The sequence below is a fragment of the Urocampus carinirostris genome, chromosome 1 (genome assembly GCF_059441175.1).
Source record: "Urocampus carinirostris isolate Australia breed hairy pipefish chromosome 1, RoL_Ucar_1.0, whole genome shotgun sequence".
NCBI classification, from domain to species: Eukaryota; Metazoa; Chordata; class Actinopteri; order Syngnathiformes; family Syngnathidae; genus Urocampus; species Urocampus carinirostris.
The window spans coordinates 67296762-67320720 of NC_142349.1; the positions used below are offsets into that span (position 1 = coordinate 67296762).

General features: G+C 41.2%; 2 protein-coding genes across 5 annotated transcripts in view; one reads left to right on the forward strand and one right to left on the reverse strand.

The window, feature by feature from the left end:
* Positions 1-5960: 5960 nt before the first annotated feature.
* Positions 5961-11772, reverse strand: LOC148376619 (von Willebrand factor C domain-containing protein 2-like). The gene is made up of 3 exons (XM_088349159.1): positions 11304-11772; positions 8118-8247; positions 5961-6215 (listed from the first exon to the last, which is right to left on the reverse strand). Exons 1-3 carry the CDS (start codon positions 11640-11642, stop codon positions 6028-6030), a joined length of 657 nt encoding a protein of 218 aa, XP_088205285.1. The 5' UTR covers positions 11643-11772; the 3' UTR covers positions 5961-6027.
* Positions 11773-13652: 1880 nt separating this feature from the next.
* ccdc24 (coiled-coil domain containing 24) overlaps positions 13653-23959 on the forward strand; it is a 39257-nt gene continuing 28950 nt past the window's right edge. For 3 of the 4 annotated variants that reach the window (XM_088320218.1, XM_088320228.1, XM_088320239.1), the window contains exons 1-2: positions 13655-13949; positions 19916-20083. In XM_088320218.1, the coding sequence (XP_088176344.1) occupies positions 19934-20083 (150 nt within the window). In that variant the 5' untranslated portion in view covers positions 13655-13949; positions 19916-19933. Of the gene's footprint in view, positions 13950-19915; positions 20084-23959 lie in introns of all 4 variants that reach the window. The other variant, XM_088320210.1, reaches the window with a different exon arrangement.

Here is a 23959-nt window from a genome sequence, read left to right on the forward strand (position 1 = left end):
GACTGCTTTCACTGGTTTACCCCTGCCGCATCATACAGGTGCCCTGCCCATCCCTTAGAACGCGTCCAAACATCCCACTATCCTTTCACAACACCTCTCCACTCATTCCGATCACCAACAAGAGCTCTAGCTTCCATTATATTTAGACCTCTTTCCTGCAGAGCACTCAACACTATCCATCCACATCAATTGCGGCCTTCTTCTTGGTCTCCTTCCATTTACTTCTGCTGGGAGGTGTTAGAATTCTCCCACCGTGGTCCGCTGCGTGTCATAAGAGGCGACTAAAGTGGAAGGAGCGAGGGGACTGAGGATCCTCTCCTCTCTATCTCTACTCCCTAAAAGACAGCAAGGCAAATAAAAGTGGGCGGGAAACCAAAAGGTCTTGCAAACCTTAGTTATAGGGTCACTAAATGTGAGAGGATGTGGAAGTAAAGCGACTGAGTGGAAGAAAGAGGAGATTGGAAGGATGATGACTAAAAGGAAGGTTGATGTGCTAGCCTTGAGTGAAACAAAGATTCTATTTAGGTAAATATCTATATCAGGGGTCGGGAACCTTTTTGACCCAAAAAGCCTAAAAAACAAAGTTATTTACTATATATATTATTTAAATGTCATATAGTGTCAGACAAAATTTAAAATAAAAACTGCCAAACCCGCTTCCCATACAAAACCCGCTTTATCAACACACTTTATTCCACTGAATGTTGTAAGGCGATTTGATAAAATGTATGAAATAGAATAATGCCAAAGCCCATATCAACAGATACTGCACTTTAAACTTGTCCCTCTACCGCAAATACTTTTGCGTTCATTTTGACCTTCATTGTTCTCATACATAATGGTTTCAAAACAAGGTGCAAGCAGAGTTCTTTCGTAAAATTGTCACGGAATACTGCAAACGGGGATACAGACGCTGTCCTACTTAGGAACGAGATTCCGGACGATGGTTCATAAGTTGAATTTGTTTGTAAGTTGCTTCAGTGCTATATTTTGCATGTTTAAGGTTTAGATAGGTATTTTTAAGGCTTGTATAAGTAACCTGTATTGTTTTGTACTAAATAATAAAAATTTCATCAAATAATAATGTCACGGTTGCCATGGGGCACAATTGGTCCCCGCCGTGTGGCACCAGGTTCTGTCACGGTTGCCACGGCGCCCAATTGGCCCCGCCCATGGACACCAGCTGAAACTCGTGGACAGATTGCTCCCTGACTACTTAAACGCTGTCTTGTGAGTCGCCTGGTGTCAGAGTGTCTGCGAAACTCCTGCTAAACTCTGTTGTGATACATCAAGCCGTGAGAATCTCCATTTTGCTCTTGTTTTGCCAAGCCCTGTGAATCTCCGTTTTTGCCTGTGTTTTGCTCCTGTTTTGTTCTCGCGACCAACAATCCCCGGATCGAGTGTGCGCTCATTTCTCTTCTCCCCAATACACTGTGAGTAACGTTACGCAAGTGGGTTCTGCTTCCTGGTTCCTGTCCTGCTCCTGACAAATAAGCTCTATACAGATAAATTAAGTTAAGTTTAACTTACTTTTGGAAGAGTTTGCTCGGAATAAAAAGCGTTCCGACCATTTTCTCGACCGCATCAAGCCTTCTTTTTCCACTTTCATTTCAAAAGAAACCGCTCGCCTCTTCTTTACATTTTACACCAACTATATCGAATGGATGCACGAGATATTAAACAATAAAAATGTCATCGTTCTTAGCGCGCTAGAGATAAAGTGCAGTGTGTTTACACATGAAGTGGAAGTAGAAGCTGGATTTCTTCTTCGGGGTGGATGCTGGGTGACCTCTCACAGCGCCACATCCCGCTAGTGGCGGAAAGAAGCACTACAGTAATGTCCTGTACTCGGAAAAACATGCACACAATACAAAATCACACTTACAGCAATGTATGGATATTTTTTGACATCCCGTAAGAAATGTTTTGAGAAATATTTCCATTCATTATTTGTAAACCGTAAGCAATGATTTCCCCTCTTTCACCCAGGGAGGGCGACGTTGAGCAATTTTTTCTACTTCTCAGAAAGTTGCTATTTTCTGACCCTTTCCACCCAGTTTCGTATTCCGCCAGACTTTCAGTCCGTCCAATCGATGACCCTCGATGTCGGGACCCGATAGCACAAAACCCATGCACTCAGTCACCCCGGCGTTTTGTTGCTACAGCTTCATAGATTTTAGAAAAAAAAGTCTATTTTTTCCCTCCCGTAAGGAGCAAATGCAAAGGCAGTCAATTCCTCAATGCTGCGTTCAATGACGCCACTTGACATTCGAGCGCTCGAAGCCAAGGTAGCTCGGAAACGGCTTTTTTTTTTGCTTTGCTCAACAATTGGCTAATCTAAACGGCATCACAGTTGCAACCTACGACAGCTCGATTATGCGTCCTTATCAGTGGAGGTAGATTTACCGGGTGGATAGCTTGCTAACTAACAAAGAAATCAGTTAAATTGAGATAGAAAACGGCTTTAGGAATACTTTAGACCCCTGGGTTAGGGTGTCCCTACCCAACGATTTACAATGTAGAAAAAATTGTTTCTGTTTCCGTAATCAGTGTCTGAAATAATGTCTGCCCGAGCTAGAAATGGTACTCTTACTCCGCTAAATTATGCTCCTGACAAATTTGTTTTTCATTGTTTTTTTGGGGTACAAAATGGTTCTTTTAACATAAAAAAATACTTGTTGTTTTGCCTGTTAAAAAAAAGTACTAGGGCCTTAAATGTGCTACTTTGTGCTTACTTCATTTCTTTGATTTATACTATTATTGTTTTATTGTTGATTGAATGATGTAGACCTATTGTACATGAAGTATATTAGCTTTTTATTCCTAATGGATCTTTTATATGCAAACTACAAGTTTGAACTAATGTCAGGAATTTTAAGCAAAAGAAAAAAATTCAGCCTGATGTCAAGAAACCGCGAGACCAAGGTGCAAGTAGAAAACTGAAGTTGTGGTTTCCTGTTGACCTATACAATGCCTCATTAAACCAGACTGAAAGTTTAAGAATTGGCTGATAACACAAAAATGTGTGAAGAGGTGGCAAACAGAAAACTGAAGTTGCGGTTTCCTGTTGACCTATATATTGCCTAAAAAAGCAAACTGAAACTTTAAGAATTGTCTGATAACACAAAAATGTGCAAACAGGTGGCAAGCAGAAAACAGAAGTTCCGTTTCCTGTTGACCTATACAATGCCTTACAAAACCGAACTGAAACTTTAAGAATTGGCTGATAACACAAAAATGTGCGAACAGGTGGCAAGCAGAAAACAGAAGTTCCGTTTCCTGTTGACCTATACAATGCCTTATAAAACCGAACTGAAACTTTAAGAATTGGCTGATAACACAAAAATGTGCAAACAAGTGGCAAGCAGAAAACTGAAGTTGCGGTTATCCTGTCGACCTATACAACGCCTAAAAAACAAACCAAAACTATCAGAATTGGCTGATGAAGGATTTTATACATTTGACTATAATGGATTTTATATGATTGAATACAAGTTACATTTATTGAGTTTAATGATGTAGTTATTTACTGACTGTGTCTTTATTCAATGAGCAGTGAAAGTTCAGGGCAGGCATGAGTGGTGGAAGATGTTTACAGAACAGGACGTACTGCTGATGATATAATCAGCACATCCAGACGGAGGACGGCAGGCGTTGTTTTGAGAACAAGGCCCTGATGACGTAGAAACGCTTGGTGTTGTTTTGAGTATTCCAGACATCGCGACGCTCTTCTCCGAGATGGTGAGGCCCAGGGTGTCGTGTCCAGCATGGTCGCCGTGGTGACCGGCTGGCCCCGCCCCCTGGGCACGGCTGCAGTAGATCAGCTAATTTGCGTGTGTGCTACTTAAGGGTGGGTTGTGGGTTTTGCGGGTGCTGGCTCATTGCATTTTCTGCTCATTGCATTTTCTGTCTGCATTTCCCGTTCTGTTTTGCTCTGTCCTGTTTTGTTTGAGTCCGAAGAAACCTGTGTTTGCACGTTTTTTTTGTCAAAGCCTGTTTGTTCTGTCTTGTCCCTGAGTTTTGGACGACTTTTATTTTGGTAAATAAAAGTTTTGATCGTCAACGCAATTGAGTTCTCCCTTCCTGCCTCCGTTCTGGTCCGGTCTACCTGGTGACACAGGGGGCTTCATTTGCGCGCCCATGGGAGGAGTCGGCACACCATTATGCTGGTAAAAGATGGCCAATAAGGAGAGAGCTAAAGGACGACACAAATTCGGCCGTTTTCTATGGAGTACACTTAGTTCAATTGTTAATGAAATTAAATCTGCCCCCGTGTGAAAATATCAGCTTTCTTGTTCATCTTTTCCATCAAGAAACCAGCGCGCATAAATTGTTGGGTGAGTGTAGGTTGTGTTTGGTTAATGGCGTCAGATAACTCATTCGAACAATTTGGTAAACGCTATATTTGGATATTTAATTCCCAACAGCTTATAACACAAAAATGTGCAAACAAATGGCAAGCAGAAAACTGAAGTCGCGGTTTCCTGTTGACCTATACAATGCCTCATAAAACCGAACTCAAACTTTAGGAATTGGCTGATAACACAAAAATATGTGAACAGGTGACAAGCAGAAAACTGAAGTTTTGGTTTCCTGTTGACCTATACAATGCCTCATAAAACCGAACTGAAACTTTAGGAATTGGCTGATAACACAAAAATATGTGAACAGGTGACAAGCAGAAAACTGAAGTTTTGGTTTCCTGTTGACCTATACAATGCCTCATAAAACCGAACTGAAACTTTAGGAATTGGCTGATAACACCAAAATGCGCGAACAAGTGGCAAGCAGAAAACTGAAGTTGCGGTTTCCTGTTGACCTTTACAACGCCTCAACAAAAGGTATAATGATCTTGCCTCAAAATGTCACAGACAGACTACTGCTTAGAGAGTCTGACTGAAGACTTGTACAACATTCTCCTCACCTGAGAAATTTTATTTGTTTTTAAATTACATGTAGTTTATTGTTGATTAAATGGATTTTGATGATTTGATTTAATGGTTGTTTAAAAAAAAATATATAGAGGACATTGCTACAGTATTTGAGTAATTTTTTCGCCTAGTACTTTTTTACTTTTACTTCAACTTGAGTAATAGCATTCTGAATTCAAAGTACTCGAGTACAATTTTTGCCTACTATACCCTCGAAATATCAAGAATTAGAGCTGAGGTTTTCCCTTTTCTACTCCCGACTGCCCCCCTCCGATTTGATTTTCCTTTCGGTTTGAGTTCAACATTGACCCCTCACTGAAAAATGATAACTACCGTAAATTCCGGGCTATAAGCCGCTACTTTTTTCCCTAACTTTCAACCCTGCGGCTTATTCAGTGATGCGGCCGATTTATGTCATTTTTCTAACGGCCGCTAGCGGCGCTCGAGTGTTGCTACCATTAACTGCCCTGTCAAAGCTATATTATTATTATTAAAGCTTTGAAAACTCTCTCGGTGTACCGTTTTTTTTTGGAAATATGTGTAACCCATGTATAATATGTTTTTGTAACTGTATATTTTTGTAATGTATTTATTTGTATTTATTTTAGACACTTATTCTGATATGTTTTGCACGGGTGAACGAAAAATGAGGGGCGGAACAAACGCGGGGTGCCGAGTTTAAGTGGGGACCGCTAAAAGTGAGGGACAGACAAGGAAAGACTTTTTTTTCCTGGATTACTTTCAACGTGACCCGGATTTTGCAGGTCTGCATCAAACCTTAAGTACCGGTATCATTTTCCGTTCATTTTGCCGGCTGTGATTTTTGGACTGTGTACTTTAATGGAGGACAATCAGTTTCAATCGCGGGACTTGAAGTCGGGTTTGGGTTAATTTTGTGTTTGTGTTACATGTTTAAATGTGGGCGCATGCGGCTTATATACAGGTGCGGCTTGTGTAAGTACAAAATCAGTTTTCCTCTTAAAATGTGGTGGGTGCGGCTTATAATCAGGTGCGCTCTACAGTCCGGAATTTACGGTACTCATGTTTAATAGATTTGTATTTCAACAATTCAAGAAGGCCAAGTTTTGACGACTCGTCAGTTTTGCAATTCGGACTCCAGAGCGGTGCAGTTTTTGAGCCGGGTGCAAGCAGCCAAGCGGTTTCCCTCCCAGTATCCGGCATCTTGGCTGTCGTGGCAACGGCATTTAGTGCACTGGTCCACCCAAACCGGCTCGCCGGCGGGAATCACACGCTCACGGGATGAGTCTACGTAGCAGTTGGGACCTGGGGGGTGAAAAATTAAAATATATGAATACCCGATTTTGCGGACTGCAAGCACTTTTATGAGCTGAAGTTTAAGACAAAAAACACCACACCAGTCAAAAAAACTGGGAATTTAAAAATGATCGTCGCTGCTATTAGGGTGATAGTGTCAGGACCAGAACAGAGACAGGACCCACTCGCGTAACGTTTCTCACATTTTTATCGGGACTAGGCGAAAGGAGTGCACACACGATCCGGAGATCGCTGGTCGCAGGGGGTAGGTTGCTCAAACACGGAAGTAGCACTTCCGTGGCGGGAACGAAAAAAGGTCGAAAGTCGGGAAAGGAGAGTAGACGTGTTCGAGAACGAAAACGGATCGTTCTTCGGGACGGGAGAACAGACGAGGTCGAGATCAAAACAGAGACAAACAGGAGCAAAAACAGACGAAAAAGGACTTGCGGTGTAAAAACAGAGATCCGCAGACGGACCGACAAAAGGGGACTGACAGGACAGAGTTTAAACACTGACAGGAAGCCAATCTGTCAACAAGCTGCAGCTGGCGCCACAGAGGCGGGGCCACTTGGGCGCCATGGCAACCGTGACGGATAAAATGTTGTACTGTTGTGAGTTTGTGTTCCGGAATCAGTGAAAAAAATGTTAATGATCGACCTAGTCAAATATAATACAGTACAGCTATAATGTGTCCTAAAGCTTTTAACACATTTTTTAGAAGATATGGGGAATTTAAAATCCCTAGAATTCGAACAGTTTACAACTAAAACGATGCAAAAATATTCACAGATATTACTACACACTACTCTACACACAGTACGGACTGCAAGGTCTTAATGTGTTCTGTAATGTATGTCTGTTCCCTTAAAAAAGTGGGAAAGAGAGAGAAAGACAGGGAGGAGAAAGAGAGATAAGAAAGATAGAAAGACAACAAACGGGAGAGAGAGAGAGAGAATGAAATATAAAAATAAAGAGGTATAAAGAAAAAGAAAGAGAGAACGTCATGATTTGCCCTCACCTGCGCTCCTTCATTCAGCCCCAGCTGCCACTCGTTCCCTAATTAGTCCCCCTCCTATTTAAACACTTAATTGTCGTTCACGCCTGGTGAGTCCGTCTGTGAACCTCAGCGCATGCAAGGCAAGCACTTTTGACTCTGGCTCCCGTTTTAATCCCGATCCAAGCTCAGTTCTCCTGTCCCGGCTACCCGTATCCTAATTCTGTTTCCTGTATCGATCCCCGATCCAAGCTCCGTTCTCCTGTCCCGGCTACCCGTATCCTGATTCTGTTTCCTGCATCCATCCCCGATCCAAGCAAATAAGCCCAGCACAAAAATGACTTCCCCTCTCTATTTCAAATAACTCTTCGGAATGGATGGAACGACTGCATCCCCTTTTGGACAGTTCACGGACGTACGAATTCACTATGTACCATCATGAAATGTGGTAACATGAGGTTTTGAATGTAAACATCCAAGGCAATGTATTGATAAAATAATGTTCTCACTGTACATAATTATGTCGATTGGAGGGGCATTCTCAGGTACAGAACATTACACAAATTTCTCACTTCTGTGGCTTTCTAACAAGTTTACTAATTTCAAACACCGTCACCCGATACTGAGTGTATCAGATATCTAAGACTACGCCTGGAGAGGCATGATCTGGTCGAGCTTCACTGGTCTATAAAAAGATTGGCTGAGTGATAGCTACTCTTTTTTTTGTGCCTGCCTGGCTTGTTCGTCTGCACTGGATCCTTGAGTGAGGTGACGGTCATAAGTTTAACTCCATGTTGGGAATAAACGCTTTTTCTGTAAAAATCTTTCAGATTGATAAATATGCCAAAAAAAAAAAAACATTACCCGGCATCTATAACAACACGCAGGCTTGTTTTGGAAGTGGTTTGGACTCTCACCTTCCTGGCACTCCGGGCAGCACTTTCCAGTCTGGTAGACGGGGTTGACGCAGGGCGGGGGTCCGCAGTCGGCCACCAGGCAGCGGGCGATGCCGTCCGGGTCGCACGTGCACTGCTCGCATTCGCTCGGCTGGAGGACGCATCAGGTGATCTCGAATCAAATTATCTTCTCAATTAAAGTCCCGGTGACGGTGGATCTTCTTTAAATAGGGTGTATCATTTTCTGGTACCATTAGTGGATAAGATACTAATTTCTTTAGAATTATTTTATATATTTTGTTTGCTTTTTACGGTGAAAGATGAGCATGAATCGCAATATGTAATTCAAGGTTAAAAAAAGGACTGTAAAAATCAGTTTAGATGAGCCCCTCTCATCACATGGTTGGTCTGTGCCTTGCCATGATTGGAGATATTTAATCATTTCATTTTCATAGTGATTTTGTTTTATTTTATTTTGTTATTTATTTATTAACCATTGGGTGTGTCTGTGTATTGGTGTTCCAGGTTCTTTGGTTGGGTCCCTTAACCACTAGGGTCATATGGGTGCCATTTTCTGTGGTGTGTCTTGGGCAGGTACAGCCTGGTAGCGCCCATCCCTCTCCAGGCCGGGTTGTTGGGTGGCATAAAAGGAAGGGATTTATTTTCTTACTGTATTGTTTGTTTTAATCCCTTAACAACTAGGGTGGTAGGGGTACCATTTTACTGTGGTGTGTCTTGGGAAAGTACAGTCTGGTGGCACCTATCGCTTTCCAGGCTTGTGGTTGTGGAAAAAAAGGAAGGGATTTATCTTCTTACTGTATTGTTTGTTTGGTTGGTTGAATCCCTCAACCACCAGGGTCATATGGGTGCCATTTTCCTGTGGTGTGTCTTGGGCAGGTAAAGCCTGGTGGTGCCCATCCCTTTCCAGGCTGGGTTGTTAGGTGGAAAAAATGAAGGGATTTATTTTCTTACTGTATTGTTTGTTTGGTTGGTTGGATCCCTTAACCACTAGGGTCATATGGGCGCCATTTTCCTGTGGTGTGTCTTGGGCAGGTACAGCCTGGTGGCGCCCACCCCTTTCCAATCTGGGTTGTTAGGTGGGGAAAGAGCAAGGGATTTATTTTTTTACTGTATTGTTTGTTTGGATCCCTTGACAACTAGGGTGGTAGGGGTACCATTTTACTGTGGTGTGTCTTGGGAAAGTACAGTCTGGTGGCACCTCTCCCTTTCCAGGCTGGGTTGTTAGGTGGAAAAAAGTAAAGGATTTATTTTCTTACTGTATTGTTAGTATGGTTGGTTGGATCCCTTAACCACTAGGGTCATATAGGTGCTATTTCCCTGTGGTGTATCTTGGGAAAGTACACCCTGGTGGTGCCCATCCCTTTCCAGGCTGGGTTATTAGGTGGGAAAAAGGAAGGGATTTATTTTCTTACTGTATTGTTTGTTTGGTTGGTTGGATACCTTAATTACTAGGGTCATATGGGTGCTATTTTCCTGTGGTGTATCTTGGGAAAGTACATCCTGGTGGTGCCCATCCCTCTCCAGGCCGGGGTTGTTGTGTGTGGAAGAAAAGGGATTTAGTTTCTTGTTGTATTGTTTGGTTGGTTGGGTTTTCTTTAACCATTACAGTTGTAGGGGCACCATTTTCATGCGGTGTATCTTGGGCAGGTACAGCTTGGCGGCGCCCATTCCTCTCCAGGCTGGGGTTGTAGTGTGGGGAAAAAGGAAGGGATTTATTTTCTTACTGTATTATTATTTTTTTGTTTGTTTGAATCCCTTAACCACTCGGGTCATAGGGGCACGATTTGACTGTGGTGTGTCTTGGGAAAGTACAGTCTGGTGGCACCTCTCCCTTTCCAGGCTGGGTTATTAGGTGGAAAAAGGAAGGGATTTATTTTCTTACTGTATTGTGTGTTTGTTTGGTTGGAACCCTTAACCACTAGGGTCATATGGTCGCTATTTCCCTATTGTGTGTCTTGGGAAAGTACAGCCTGGTGGTGCCCATCCCTTTCCCGGCCGGGTTGTTGGGTGGGAATAAAAGGGATTTAGTTTCTTGTTGTATTCTTTGGTTGGTTGTTTTTTTTAACCATTACAGTTGTAGGGGCACCATTTTCCTGCAGTCTATCTTGGGCAGGTACAGCTTGGCGGCGCCCATCCCTCTCCAGCTCGGGTTTTTGGGTGGGGACAAAGGAAGGGAGCATCCTTAAAATATTACAAAGCATGCACTAGCAGCTAGATACTTTATTTTTGTCATCAAATTCAACACCCAAAATTTTTTTTTAAAAAGGAGTGCTGTCTCAGCAGAGCGTGCGGCAAATGACCTATTTTTCTATTCTATTCTATTTTTTTCTTTCTCTTTCTATCTATTCCTCTCTCTCTATCCCTTTCTATCTTTCTCTCTCTCTCTCTCTCTCTCTCTCTCTCTCTGTCTCTCTCTCTCTCTCTCTCTGTCTCTCTCTCTCTCTCTCTATATATATATATATATATATATATATATATATATATCACTGTCTCATTTTTGCTGTGTCTCTCCATGTCTTTCTCTCTCTCTCTCTCTCTATCCCTTTCTCTCTCTCTTTCTATCCCTTTTTCTCTATCTCTCTCTCTCTAGCCCTTTCTCTCTCTCTCTCTCTCTCTCTTTCTCCTCTCTCTATCCCCTTCTCTCTCTCTCTCTCTCACACTATCCCCCTCTCTCTCTTTCTCTGTCACTCTATCCCTTTCTTTCTTCCTCTCTCTATTTTTTTCTTTCTCTTTCTATCTCTTCCTCTCTCTCTCTATCCCTTTCTATCTCTATCTCTCTCTATCCCCCCCCCTCTCTCCCTTTGTCTCCCTTTCCCTTTCTCTATATATATCAATATCCCTTTCTCTCTCTTTCCCTCTCTCTCTATCCCTTTCTTACTTCCTCTCTATTTTTTTCTTTCTCTTTCTATCTCCTCCTCTCTCTCTATCCCTTTCTATCTCTCTCTCTTTCTCTATCGCTTTCTATCCCTTTCTATATCTTCCTTTCTATCTATCTCTAATCTACTAGTACGCCCCCGCGTGATTTTTTTCCCTCGCTTTACTGACTTTAAAAAAAAACTTCTTTTTTCAACTTTGAAACCACTAGGGACTTATTTGGACGAATTTGCAAGTTCAGCCCAAGTAAATAGTTTTTTTTTCCTTAAAAAAAAAGCGACCTTTCTATGTTGCCATCTCTACTCCCCTCACCTGAAAGTGTCGCCCCAGCTCGTAGACGACCCCTCGGTACTCGCAGCCGACCTTCTCGCATCGCGGGCAGCAGTCGTTCGGGTAATGGCTGACGTAAACGCAAGCCGGCGGCAGGCTGCCGCACTCGGTGCGGGCGCACGCCGAGCCCTCGGCGGTGCACTCGCACTGGGTGCAGCGCTCCGAGTCCAGGAAGAACCATTCCCCCGGGTAGTAGACGCTCCCGTTGGCCTCGCAGGTGCTCATCTCCACCGCCTGCTGCCGCTGCCTCTGGCCGACCACCGAAAACCCTAAAACGGTTGGAGTGCACGCAAGCAAAACCAGGAGAAAAGGGACCACCATGATTCTTGAAGGTCCCAGGGAAAAATGAGTGGGTGGGTGTGTTTTTTTTCCTTTTTTTTTGCCCCGCTTGGAATATTTGTCACATTGTTGCTGAAAGTTTTTGACTTGCTTCCAGCTTTTGGAACTTCTGGAGTCATGTGCCTTTCGCAAACGAAACGGCTGCATGAACCGACTCCCCGTCAATGAGGAGCCCGTGTTATGCCGAGAAATGCACCCCATCCCGTGACGTTGGGTCATCCATCCATTTTCTGCACCGCTTATCCTCAGTAGGGTCGCAGGGGTGCTGGAGCCCATTCCAGCTGTCTTCGGACAGTGGGCAGGGGACACCTTGAACTAGTTGCCAGCCAATCGCAGGGCACACGGGGACAGACAACTCGCTCGCTCATTCACACCTAGGGACAATTTGGACCGGCCAATTAACCTGACATGTATGTTTTTGGAATGTGGGAGGAAACCAGAGTGCCCAGAGGAAACCCACGCAAGCACGGGGAGAACATACAAACTCCACACGGGAGGTTCGATCTCATGACCTCAGAACTGTGCTGCACATGCGCTAACCACTGCGCCGCCGTGCTGTTTTTGCTTGTCCTTTCAAGGTTATTTTTGGTGCATCACTTAAAAAAGTGGTATTTGTAATTTACTTTCCGTAAAAAAAACCTTAGGAAATCTCATAAGGACTGACTGTTTCTTACAACAGGTTGTTATCTGCACCGCTTATCCTCAGTAGGGTCGCGGGGGTGCTGGAGCCCATCCCAGCTATCTTCGTGGGCAGGGGACACCCTGAACTGGAGAGAAGACGTAGTCGGGGACAAAAAGAGGTCGAAAGCCGAGACGGGATAGCAGACGTGGTCAGGATCAAAAAACGGGTCGAAGCCAGGGACAGACGGGAGCAAAAAACGGGACAGGTGGGAGTCAGGGTCGAAAGAGGCTTGCCGAGTGTTTACTGAGGTTCACAGACGGACTGACAACAGGGGACAGACAGTACTGGGTTCAAATACTGACAGGGAGCCAATCAGAACCCGCGGTGGTTGGCACAGGTGCTTCGCATCAGTAATCGTGACACTTGCTTTCTATGTTTTCTTCTCGCTATCTCTCTATTTTTTCCTTTCGCTCTCTTTTTCTCTCTCTTTCCCTATTGATTCACCTTATTTTCTCCTTTTATGTTTCTTTCTCTTTCCCCTTTTCTCTTGCTTTCTTTTTCTCTCTGTTGCTCATTTCTCTCGACATCTCTTTTCCCTCTTTCTCCGTCTTTTCTGTCTTTTTCTTTCTCTCTTTGTCCATCTGTCTTTTCATTAGCCCTCTTTTTCGCCCTTTTATTTTCTTTATCTATTTGTCTGATTTTGTCTCTATCTTCAGCTTTCTTTTTCTCTCTCAATTTAGTTCTTTTTTCTCTCTTTCCTTACTCTCGCTTTGTATTTCTTTCTTTCTCTTCTCTCGTTTTTTCCTCTATCTTACTCTCTCGTTCCAAACCTTTTGTCCTTTCTCAATCTCTTTTTCTCTGTTTCTCTTGTTTTCCTCTCTCATTCTCTCTTTTTTTTCTTTCTCATTTTGTTTCTCTTTTTGCTCTATTTTCTCTCTTTCTCCTTTCATCTCTCTATCTCCCTTTTTTGGTTTCTCTCTCTCGAAACTACTCATGACTGGTCAACACGAGTGCCGTCATCTCTGTGTTGTCTGCTGAGTTTAAACAGTTTGAAGTAATAAAGACGATTAAAATACATTTTCAAAATCATGCATTTGGTGAATAATGTTTCATGAAGATAGCTGGGATGGGCTCCAGCACCCCGTGACCCTACTGAGGATAAGCGGTGCAGATAATGGATGGATGGGTACATTGGAAATGCATCATTAAAATCAAAACAATTGGAAGAGTCGTTTGTGAGTCGAAAGAGCCGTCTCTTATCAGTGAGCCGAGCACCAAGAGCCGCTTCTCTAAAACGAACCGGAATTCTCATCCCTACTCCGGAGCGTTTTTCAGGAAAAGTGGGCGTTGACGTATCCGCCCGGAAACCCTCTTTCTTTCTTATTCTTTTGTTTTTCGTCTTTTCTCGCGTTATTACAACCACCCAACTTCCTTTTTAAATGACATAATAGAAAGTGACGTCAACCTCCGACGTCATATGAAAGCGTTACAACTTGGTCCCAATATGCGCGCCGTGAAAGCACCAGGAGCGAAGGCCGCGAGAGTGTCAGATCTCGCGAGACTTTCACCCCGCCTAGCAACCGACATGGTAGCCTTGGATACCTACCGGAGTCAACTGACATGTTAGCCTTGGAAACCAGCCGAGACGGGCCAAGGGCAGATAGACGGTAAGTTCGCTTCGTTGGGTTATAATTTTTAATATTAAAAACATATTTTATCTTAAAAGTGTTTAAACTACTTTATTTAAGTGTGTTGTGCTATATTTATAGACCGTGTCGTTAGCATTCTTGGCTAGCCACCGCGAATGCTAACTGTCAATCAAGTTTGCACTTGGAAAAGTTATACGGTCATTTAATTATTTACTAAAAAAAAATAGTACGGCTTTCAAATGTTTTTAATATATTTTAATTATCCAGCTCAGGTCTTTTAATTTTAGTTTTATTTTATACCTCAATTATGAGATAATATGGTAAATGGACTGCATTTATATCGAGATTATCAGGTCACTGAAGACCTCCCAAAAGCGCTTTACAATCTGCTTCACACTAACCCATTCACAAACATACTCACACACCGATAGCGGCAACAGCAACCTAGTCATCGGGGGCATTATGTGTTCAGTGTCTTGCCCAAGGACACTTGGACATTTAACTGTGTGACTTCCATTTGTATTTTTTTATATTAAAACATCTCATCTCATTAGCTGCACCACTTATCCTCAGTAGGGTCACGGGGGTGCTGGAGCCCATCCCAGCAATCATCGGGCAGTGGGCAGGGGACACCCTGAACTGCTTGCCAGCCAATCGCAGGGCACACAGGGACAGACAACTCGCTCGCTCATTCACACCTAAGGACAATTTGGACCGGCCAATCCACCTGAAATGTCTTTGGAATGTGGGAGGAAACCGGAGTGCCCGGAGGAAACCCACGCAAGCACGGGGAGAACATACAAACTCCGCACAGGAAGTCCGGTAGCTGAATTTGAACCCACACAGGAGGTTCCCAAGACCTTAGAACTGTGCCGCACACGCGCTAACCACTGCTCCGCCGTGCTGCTCCTAATTTTTAACATGTTTATTGTTATCCCATAAGAAGTAGGTGGAAATTGTAAACTACAGACGCTGCCCTACTTACAAACGAGATCAGGACAATCGTTAGTAAGTTGAATTTGTTCGTAAGTTGCTTCAGTGCTATATTTTGCATGTTTAAGGTTTATATAAGTATGTTTAAGGCTTGTATAAGTAACCTGTATTGTTTTGTACTAAAAAATAAGCATTTGATAAAATGATATGCTCTATAAAGATAAATAAAGTGAAGTTTAACTTACTTGTGGAAGATGGGCTTCAAGAAATAGGGGATTTCCTCCTCTGTGGTAGAGAGTGGCCGAAAAAAAGAGATCTAACCATTTTTTCTCAACCGCATCAAGCTTTCTTATTCCAGTTTCATTCCGAAAGAAACGGCTCGCCTCTTCTTTACACTTTACACCAACCATATTGAATGGATGCACAAGATATCAAACAATAAAATGTCAAAGTTCTTAGTGCGCTGGAGAAACAGTATAGAATGTTTACACACGAACTAGGAAGAGGAAGCCGGATTTCCTCTTCGGCGTGGATGCTGGGTGACCTCTCACTGCACATTACGGCAGTAGCGGCAGAAATGAGTATTACAGTACTGTTTTCTTCTCGGAAGAAGGTGCACACAATACAAAATCTAACAGCAATGTCCGGATATTTTTCGACATCCCGAAAAAATTTTGTATCTACCGTTTTTATTAAGTTGAATGTTCGTAAGTAGGGGAGCGTCCGTACTGTATCACAAGCTGCAACCTAAAAAATAATGATTTGACAAAAATTTAAATTAAAGAATAAAGCTTAAAGATCTTGCCCTATTCAGTGGAATTTTAGGATGTACCTAAAATCCTCTCAAAGCTTCACAGGTTAACTTCATTTATTTTTTTACGAAAATATGTTTAGAGAAAGTGGATTCAAGTTTCCCTACAGTGATTTTTGTAAATCCCCAAAATGTAAAATTGTATCCAAAAAGTCTCTACCTATTTGTAAACAGTATATTATTATTGTGCCTTTTCTTGAAGCGTACATTCACAGAGCTCTCTGTAGATCCTCTTGTGTATCTCTGATATGTTTCTTTGTGAAAAGTAGAGAGGCTCAGTCAATGCCAGGCATCTGGAATAATCCAAGACAAAAACACAATACAATTCAAAAACATGAAAATGTTATTGTAAGGTGTTTTTTTTTCTTTTATCAAAATAAAAAATGCATTCATTGAAACAACGGAAAGGAGACATGGCAAGTCATGTTTATTTGTATAGCCCTTAATGACAAGAAGTCTCACAACTATTACACCATCCCCTGATCTAAAACCTACATGAGGGCAAGGCAAAACTCCAAACTTCAAAAATGAAGAAACCTTGAGAAGGGACCGCACATGAGGTCATCCCCCTTCCAGGATGACCAGGCTGCAACGGATGTTGCAATAACAAATAATAGACAGATATCGTCAACATTAAATATAAGTCATTTATAAGCTATAGATTAGAAGTGTGTTTTAAGCCTGGATTTAAATAGTTCCTCTGAGGTTGCAGATTGAATCGTAAGAGGGGAGAGCATCCCACAGCACCATAATTTGCCACAAATATTTTGACCTACAACCATTGCCCCAAAAAACAAACATTTTTAATAAATGACTGTTATTATTACAAATCCAAACTGCAATTACAAATGTATATATAGACAAACTGTTAATGAAAAGTTTTAATATTGTAGTCGGAGACAGATGGGAGCAAAAACGGTTTCATACAGTTTTATTTCCTCTGCCCTAATTTTATTCATATCTGAATTATGAAATAATTAATAAATGTGAAACTTTTGTTGTAAGTTGTTTTTTTTTCATTCATCAAAATCAAAATGTCATTTATGAACGCCAAGCATGAAGAGCAATTTGATTGTTGAGCGGTACGGGTGGGCAGATCTCTGCACACATGGCACTCTTACCTGAATACATCCATATCCTTCTCCTATGCAGTATTTGGTGACATTCTTTCAAAAGAACTCTGCTCGCATGTTGTTTTGAAACCCTTATTTACAATAATGCAAAAAACATATAAGCTATCAGATTGTGTGTGTGTGTGAATGGTGTGAAGCACATTGTAAAGCACTTTGGGAAGTCTTCAGTGACTTGAAAAGTGCTAAATAAATACAGACCCTTTACCATTTTACAAAACAGCAGAAATAAGAGAAATTATGATTTTTTTTTCACCCTATTTCTATCCATTCCCCAAATTTAAAACAATACAAGTTAACAAATAAACAATAAAAATGATCACAATTTTATCTTTAGTTTTTCATGTCAAATGTCAGAATAAAAAAAAAACTAATTTTTTTGTTAATGAAACTGAGCACAAAAGAGAAGTTTGATTTATTTTTTTGCCCTATTTCTATACATACCTCAATTACCAAATAATCCAATCAATAAATATTATAGGAAACACAAAAGTTATTTCATGTTATTTATTTCAACTGTCAAAATTAAAAACAACTAACATTTGAATTAAATTGAGGATAAAGAATACACGTTTTATTTTCTTGAAACACTTTTCCAACAAGTTTAAACAAATCAATAAAAATGTTTTAGTTTTAATATAATTTTTACAATTGTCAAAATAAAAATCTTGGGGAAAAAACTGAGAAGGAAGGAGAGTTTTATTTTATCTGCCCTATTGCTATCCATGTTTTAATCCATACAAAATGATTGAAATCGTAAACTTAGTTTTTCATTTACCAAATTAAAAAAAATCACTATGATTTATATTATCTGTACTATTCCTATCCATGCCTTAATTACAAATTAAAACAGTGCATAAATATATATTTTTTCAAAAACAGGAAATACATTTAATACCTTAAGAAATCATGAAGGAAACTGGGCAGAAAAAAGACAAGTTTTGTTGTCTGTGCTCTAATCAAAAAATTAAACAATTATTTTAAAATAAACAGCCACGAAATGTTATCCAAATAACAAAAATACAACTTCAGCAGTTTGTACAGGTGTTTGACATATTTCTTCCCTTATTTTTTCACTTAGTTTCATATAACAATGCCTTCACAGAGAAATAAGATCAATCTTTATCCCGTTTATTCATTTTTTTATTGTGCTATTGACTTGGTTTCTTGTTTGGGTGGAGATTGCCATTAGCGTTGTTTGCTAACTACCGCAAATACTTTGTCACTCGAGTTAGCACTTGGCAACCTTTCCTTTTTTGGATCTATTTCAAGCATTAGCACAGAAGCTTTTTAAACAAGTACTAGCCATTTAGATCAGGGCTCACCAACATTTTTGAAGCGCAAAGGCTACTTTTTAGCATGAAGGGCTACCAGTTTGACATCCATTTCTTAACAATTCATGTCAAAACTATGTTCTTACAACAATATTATTAGCAGCTAGTAATTACTAGATGTAGGGTTGAAAAAGACCCATTCACTGACTAAAAAGTGACAGTTATATATTCAATTCCCTCAATGGTTCATTAGTAGTAAGCTATTTTCATAACCAGTGTGGTTAATAAGGACCAGAACCACCTGCGAGAAGTGAAAATCTCCAAAGTACCGTCGCAACTTGATAAAACCGCCAAAGGGTTAAACTTACCTTAAGATGACATAATTACCGACGAAAAGTACATGACTCTACAAAATAACAATTATATATCTACAAATAATAAAACACTCAACGCATAATTGCAGTTGATTACATGGTTTTGTTGTCATTATAGAAATGTAACATGAAATTGGAGAGCTTCTTTCAGTGTAAGACAGCAATTTAGAGCGCGGCCGTCTAGCTGCGCGATTGCATTGGGTGTCTTCGGATGGAGACAAATCTCTGCAATGATTAAAATAAGTCCGTTCCAAATGTAGAGGTTTCCCACGAGATGTTGATTCAGGTCATCCGTTTCATGACTAATGGACGCGGCTATGGCAAGATACAGGGTCCGCAGCGGGGGCTTCAAAGGGTTGTTAGCCTAGCCGTTAGCAGAAAGCTTAACCAACAGCCTTGCTTTCTGAAAGACACCGCCCGAGTCGCTTTTGGAACCTGATAATAATCCACAAAGCACCAGTTAGTGATCCCAATTTTGTTGCGCTCTTCTGACTTTCCTCAAAGTCCGATTTAATCGATGAATTTATTTTCAATGTAACAAGCCCCTAAAAGCTAGCTCTCGCAATGCTTCCCAGTTTGTTTTGATTCGGAGACGTTGACTGCGCATGCACATCCTGGCTGTTTGATTGACAGCATAAACCAGCCTATCATAGTCGGGCACACACAAGGTTACATCAGCCTATTACAATCTTGCATACAGACAGACTGCAAAGAAGTGAACCACCAATATCTTTAGAGCGAAGTAGCGAGGGGTCTCTGCAGACAGAACTCTCATTTTGCCAAGTAATGCTTTGCTTTTTTGAATCCAGTGCTTGCTGTTATTGTGGCTACATCTGCAAGTACTGTAAATTATTTCCACTTTAAAGCCCTGCCTGCTAATTAGCTCCGGAGGTATCATCCATATAAACATGCACTGGCCGCACTTAACATTACATTTTTATGTTACGGTAAACTATTGCCACATGGACCGCAAGTGGCCCGTGGCCTGCAAGTTCGACACCACTAGCAAATGATCGTTAAGTGTCCGTTTGAGGGTGAATCAGATTCAGATTCAGATATACTTTATTGTCATTCTTGTACACGTGTATACAGAACGAAATGTCGATACATCTGACCCGCACAGTTTCCCTTGAATGTACAGATATAAATAAAATGTTGTATTGAGTTGGAGTATTGAAGTACTAATAATATACTAAATAATTATAGCTATGTATAGTAATATACAGTAGTGCAAAGAGTGCAAGAGGAGCAGCTAACCAGATGTGGAAAATGTGTTTCAACCATTCGTGCCTCGGTGACTGATCAGTCCAAGGTGTATCCTGGTTTAAGCTCCTGCTCTCCCGCCACCAGAATGAGAACAAGTCCGATAGAAAATGGATGGCCGGATGCGAGTCCATCAATTCGGTGATCTATTCATGTAATATATGTTTATATATTTTTATTTGTTGCTTGTATTCTTCAGCTACGGACTGACAACCTTATGCAGTCCATCAGCGGGAACCAGACTTGGTGCCCGGGTCCGTGTCTGTGGAGTCTGATCATTGAGCATGTGCCGAGGTCCGAGATGCCCAAGATTCACGCCACGCTGGGCCGCTCGCTGGTTGACATGTACACCGAATTACACGAAGAGGTCAGGGTACCTTTTTGGTTTTTATTGAAAATGATGGAGAAAGACATCAGACGAACAATATAATGGGTTGGCCCACAAAATTGCAATACGGCTTTTGCGTCCTCAGTGCATTGCGAATGTCCATTATTCTTTGAAAAGAACCACAAATATTACTGCCACACTGAAAACTGAGAGGACTTAATACATTTCAGTGGAACTAATGTGCGTCTGTCCGTCTTCTACTACACCAGATATTGCAGTTCAGTGGCCAATAATTTCATGAAAAACTGTTTAACAATTTTCCATCCATACTTGAAAATGTGAATAACAGTGTATGAATATGCGGTTTGAAACTATTTTTTGGGGCATATTAGTAGACTGTTGTGTATTGTCATGAATAATAATTAAGGATGCAGGGTAACTGGTTTTTCCTACCCATAACTGATCAAATCCTGGTCCTTTCTTTTAACTACCGTATTTTCCGCACTATAAGGCGCACCTAAAAGTGTTAATTTTTTTCAAAAGCTGACCATGCGCCTTATAATACAGTGCGCCTTATATATGGCTCAACGTTAAATCGCCAGGTCTCGCAACTTACGAAATAGCCGCCGACTCGATTTCCCCCCGAACGTGGAGTAGTCCGCGGTGTATGCTGGGATTTATATACCGGCGTTTCATTGGCTAACCAATGTGTCAATCATCATTTGAATTGATCGCCATTGGCTAAAGTTATTCGGAGCCTCGGATAGGCTAGAGGGCCGAAACAAACCCTGCAATTGGCCGAAAAAGATGTGTCAATCATCAGTTAAATCGATCGCTATTGGCTGAAGTTATTCGGAGAACTTAGGTGAGCTATGCGGCTTTTTATTTTTCCGTTATCTTGTTTTAGAACGATCTTGATGTTGCTGTGATGAGTTGAGTGAATTAAACTCAATTCCAAGTGTTTATTGTCATATGCACAGTAAAGTTGCGAGCGAAAAAGAAAATAGAAACTAAGGAATGGTTGGCATTTCTTGAATCCCAAGACTTTAACCTTCCGAATGATATTTGAAACGATGCATTTGAGTGACATCGTACGGACACCGCATCCGCACGTGTCTACGACACGTATTTGCTTCTTTGCAAGCTTTGGGAATGTTAAGGGGTTTAGAAGTTGGACTGAATCATCTGACTGTTTTGTCGACGTTCCCATTGTAGCGCCTTATAATCCGGTGCGCCTTATCTATGGAAGATATAGGACTGAAAACTATTTTTTGGGGGTGCGCCCTATAACCCGGTGCGCCCTATAGTGCGGAAAATACGGTACATGTTATATTTAGAACAAAAATTCAAACACACGTAAAATCCAATTATGTATATTTGTTTCTTTTTTTGTTTACAACTGAAATAACATTGTACAGCTTTGATCAACTGTCTCACAAAAGTAGTAGAGACTGAAGTTTTACTCTATTAATCAAATCATCAATACTTACTTTGTCAGTAATAACTATAATGAACAAATACTGTTATGAGAGCCATAACACTAAAGTATTTATATTGCAAAAGGTGCATGTGATTATGAGTTTATTATGTTAAAAACCTCACTTCTAAATATTATACAAGTGCTCCAATACTCGGAAGTGAGGTGCGTAGTTTGAGGTGTCCTTACCGGCCTGGAGAGGGATGGGCGCTGCCAAGCTGTACTTGCCCAAGACACACCAATGGTGCCCCTACAACCCTGGTGGTTAAGGATTATTATTATTATTTTTTGTTTGTTTTTCTTCTTTCACCTTGCCTATGTGCTCTTCTTTTACTTTTACCATTGGTGTTCTGGCTACAGAGCACATAAGTCTGGAGGACTGGAGGGGTTGTGGGCGTGCGGGTAGAGTTATTTACGTCCATGCTCGCGATTTTTTTTTTTCTAGGATGAAAATGGTGAAAGTAAGAAAAGTATTTTTTAAATATATTCCAAATGGCAACCCAAACCCCAAAAAGATGAAAAAAAAAAAGTTTACAAGAGCTCATATAAGAGTCACATACTTGCACGTGCAAAATAAGCAGCCTGGCAGAGGCTGCAATGATGATTTCAGCCAGAAGATGGCATCTGCAAGTTGAATATTTTGAAATTACGGACACTACTGTTATAGTTACACATGACTTGGCTAAGAGAAATATATGCATGTTACCTGATAATTATCATGCATCCCAAATTGAAACATTTTGAGTTCCGAGCATGGTCACAGAACACAGTAAACTTATTTCTCAAGGCACCAAAGATATGTACTAGGCTGAAAAATAACTGAGAAAATCTTCAAACTCGTATGGAATTATTTATCCTCCTTTGAAAATATGTGCCTGTCTTTAGAAGGACTTTTGACTGACCTCAGCAGTGTCATGGAAAAACAAAACGGTTTGCCAGAAGCTTAGTAAAGCCACTTCTCCACAATTCCAACTCCCAGACTGCCTAATAAAATCCAAAGTTGGATGTAAGTGGCACCGCCGTCTAAATGTAAGCTGGCCAGACATCAATATTTACACAAGGACTCGCTAAAGTCTCTCTTTGCTCTGCCTTGTCGACCCCACTTAGACGGATTTGCTGAACTGCTGACAAGTTCTGATATTAGCGGGATCAGGGTCACTTTGGAAGGCTGGATTTAAAGAGGAACGCTGCTTTTTTGTTTCTTCAGAAAGCTAGCTATGTTAAGCTAGCTTGTTGTGGCTGGCTAACTGACTGTGTCTTTTACGATGTACTGCTTTCGGTAAGTTAGGCTAGTTACTTTAGTTAGCCTTTTTTTGTGAGGGAGGCGTGGGGGAGCACTCCCAATTTTTACGAATCATTAGTTGAGCAAACCCTCCAAATCCCAACCCTTTATGCTGAGTGCCAAGCAGTGAGGCAATGGGTACCAATGTTGTAAGTCTTAGGTATAGCTTGGCCAAGGCTTGAACATTCGACCTCCCTGTCCATAAGGCCACCAAGCTGGTAGTTAGCTGACCATCTGTTCAGCTAACCCTACAACTAGTTAGTTAGCTAGTAGGAATAAATAATGAAAACTGGTGTTTACCAGAATATCCTGAAGGAGAACGTCCGAAGATCAGTTCGTGCCCTCAAACTTAAGTGCTCTTGGATCATACAACAGGACAAGGATCTGAAGCCCACATTTGAAAGGCTAAAAAAAAAGTGGCCGGGATTTAAATCCAATTGAGCTGCTGTGTTGTGAGCTTAAATGGGGAGTTCATGCTAGAAAACCCTCTAATATGGCAGATTTAAGAGAAAAAATTGCAAAGAAGAGTGGGCCAAAATTCCTCAACAGCACTGTGAAAGACTCATTACCAATTATCGTAAACGTTTGATTTCTGTTATCGCTGCCAAAGGTGACCCAACTCGCTATTAGGTTCAGGGGGAAATGACTAATAAATGGAATCCACATTTCCAAACTCCATTTTGTATTTCCTTGGTTTGTCCCTGTGTAATAATAGAGTTAGTTTGATGATTTGAAACGTTTGTGAGTGATACATTTGCAAAAGACACAGAAATCTAGATAGGGGCAAACATTTTTTTACTGCACTTTAGACACTGGGAGACCAGAGAGCAACACATTACAGTCATCAAGTAGTAAACACATCAATTAAAATCTCAGCATCTGATTGAGACAGCATCGAGCAAATCTTCGCATTTTCACGAAGGTGGAAGAAAGATATTCTCATAATATTTTTCACATGAAACCAAAACTACAGATTAGGAACAAATGTGACACCTTGAATTCATTATTGGTATCAGACAGGAAGAAGTTACAATTCTATCCATCTCTCTCTTAGAGGAATAGCAGGGAGTCAGCCAGCACGTACTCGTTCGACCCAAGGGCAACATGCATAGGTGTTGATGTCCCAGCATTTTGAATCAAACGTCGTTTTTTTTTC

Excerpts from the sequence above, each read along its gene's own strand:
- LOC148376619 (XM_088349159.1), bottom strand. The coding sequence starts at position 11,642 with ATGGTGGTCCCTTTTCTCCTGGTTTTGCTTGCGTGCACTCCAACCGTT. Across the intron at positions 8,248-11,303 it reads AGCTGGGGCGACACTTTCAG|CCGAGCGAATGCGAGCAGTG; the intron begins GTGAGGGGAGTA and ends TGCGTCCTCCAG. Across the intron at positions 6,216-8,117 it reads CTGCCCGGAGTGCCAGGAAG|GTCCCAACTGCTACGTAGAC; the intron begins GTGAGAGTCCAA and ends TTCACCCCCCAG.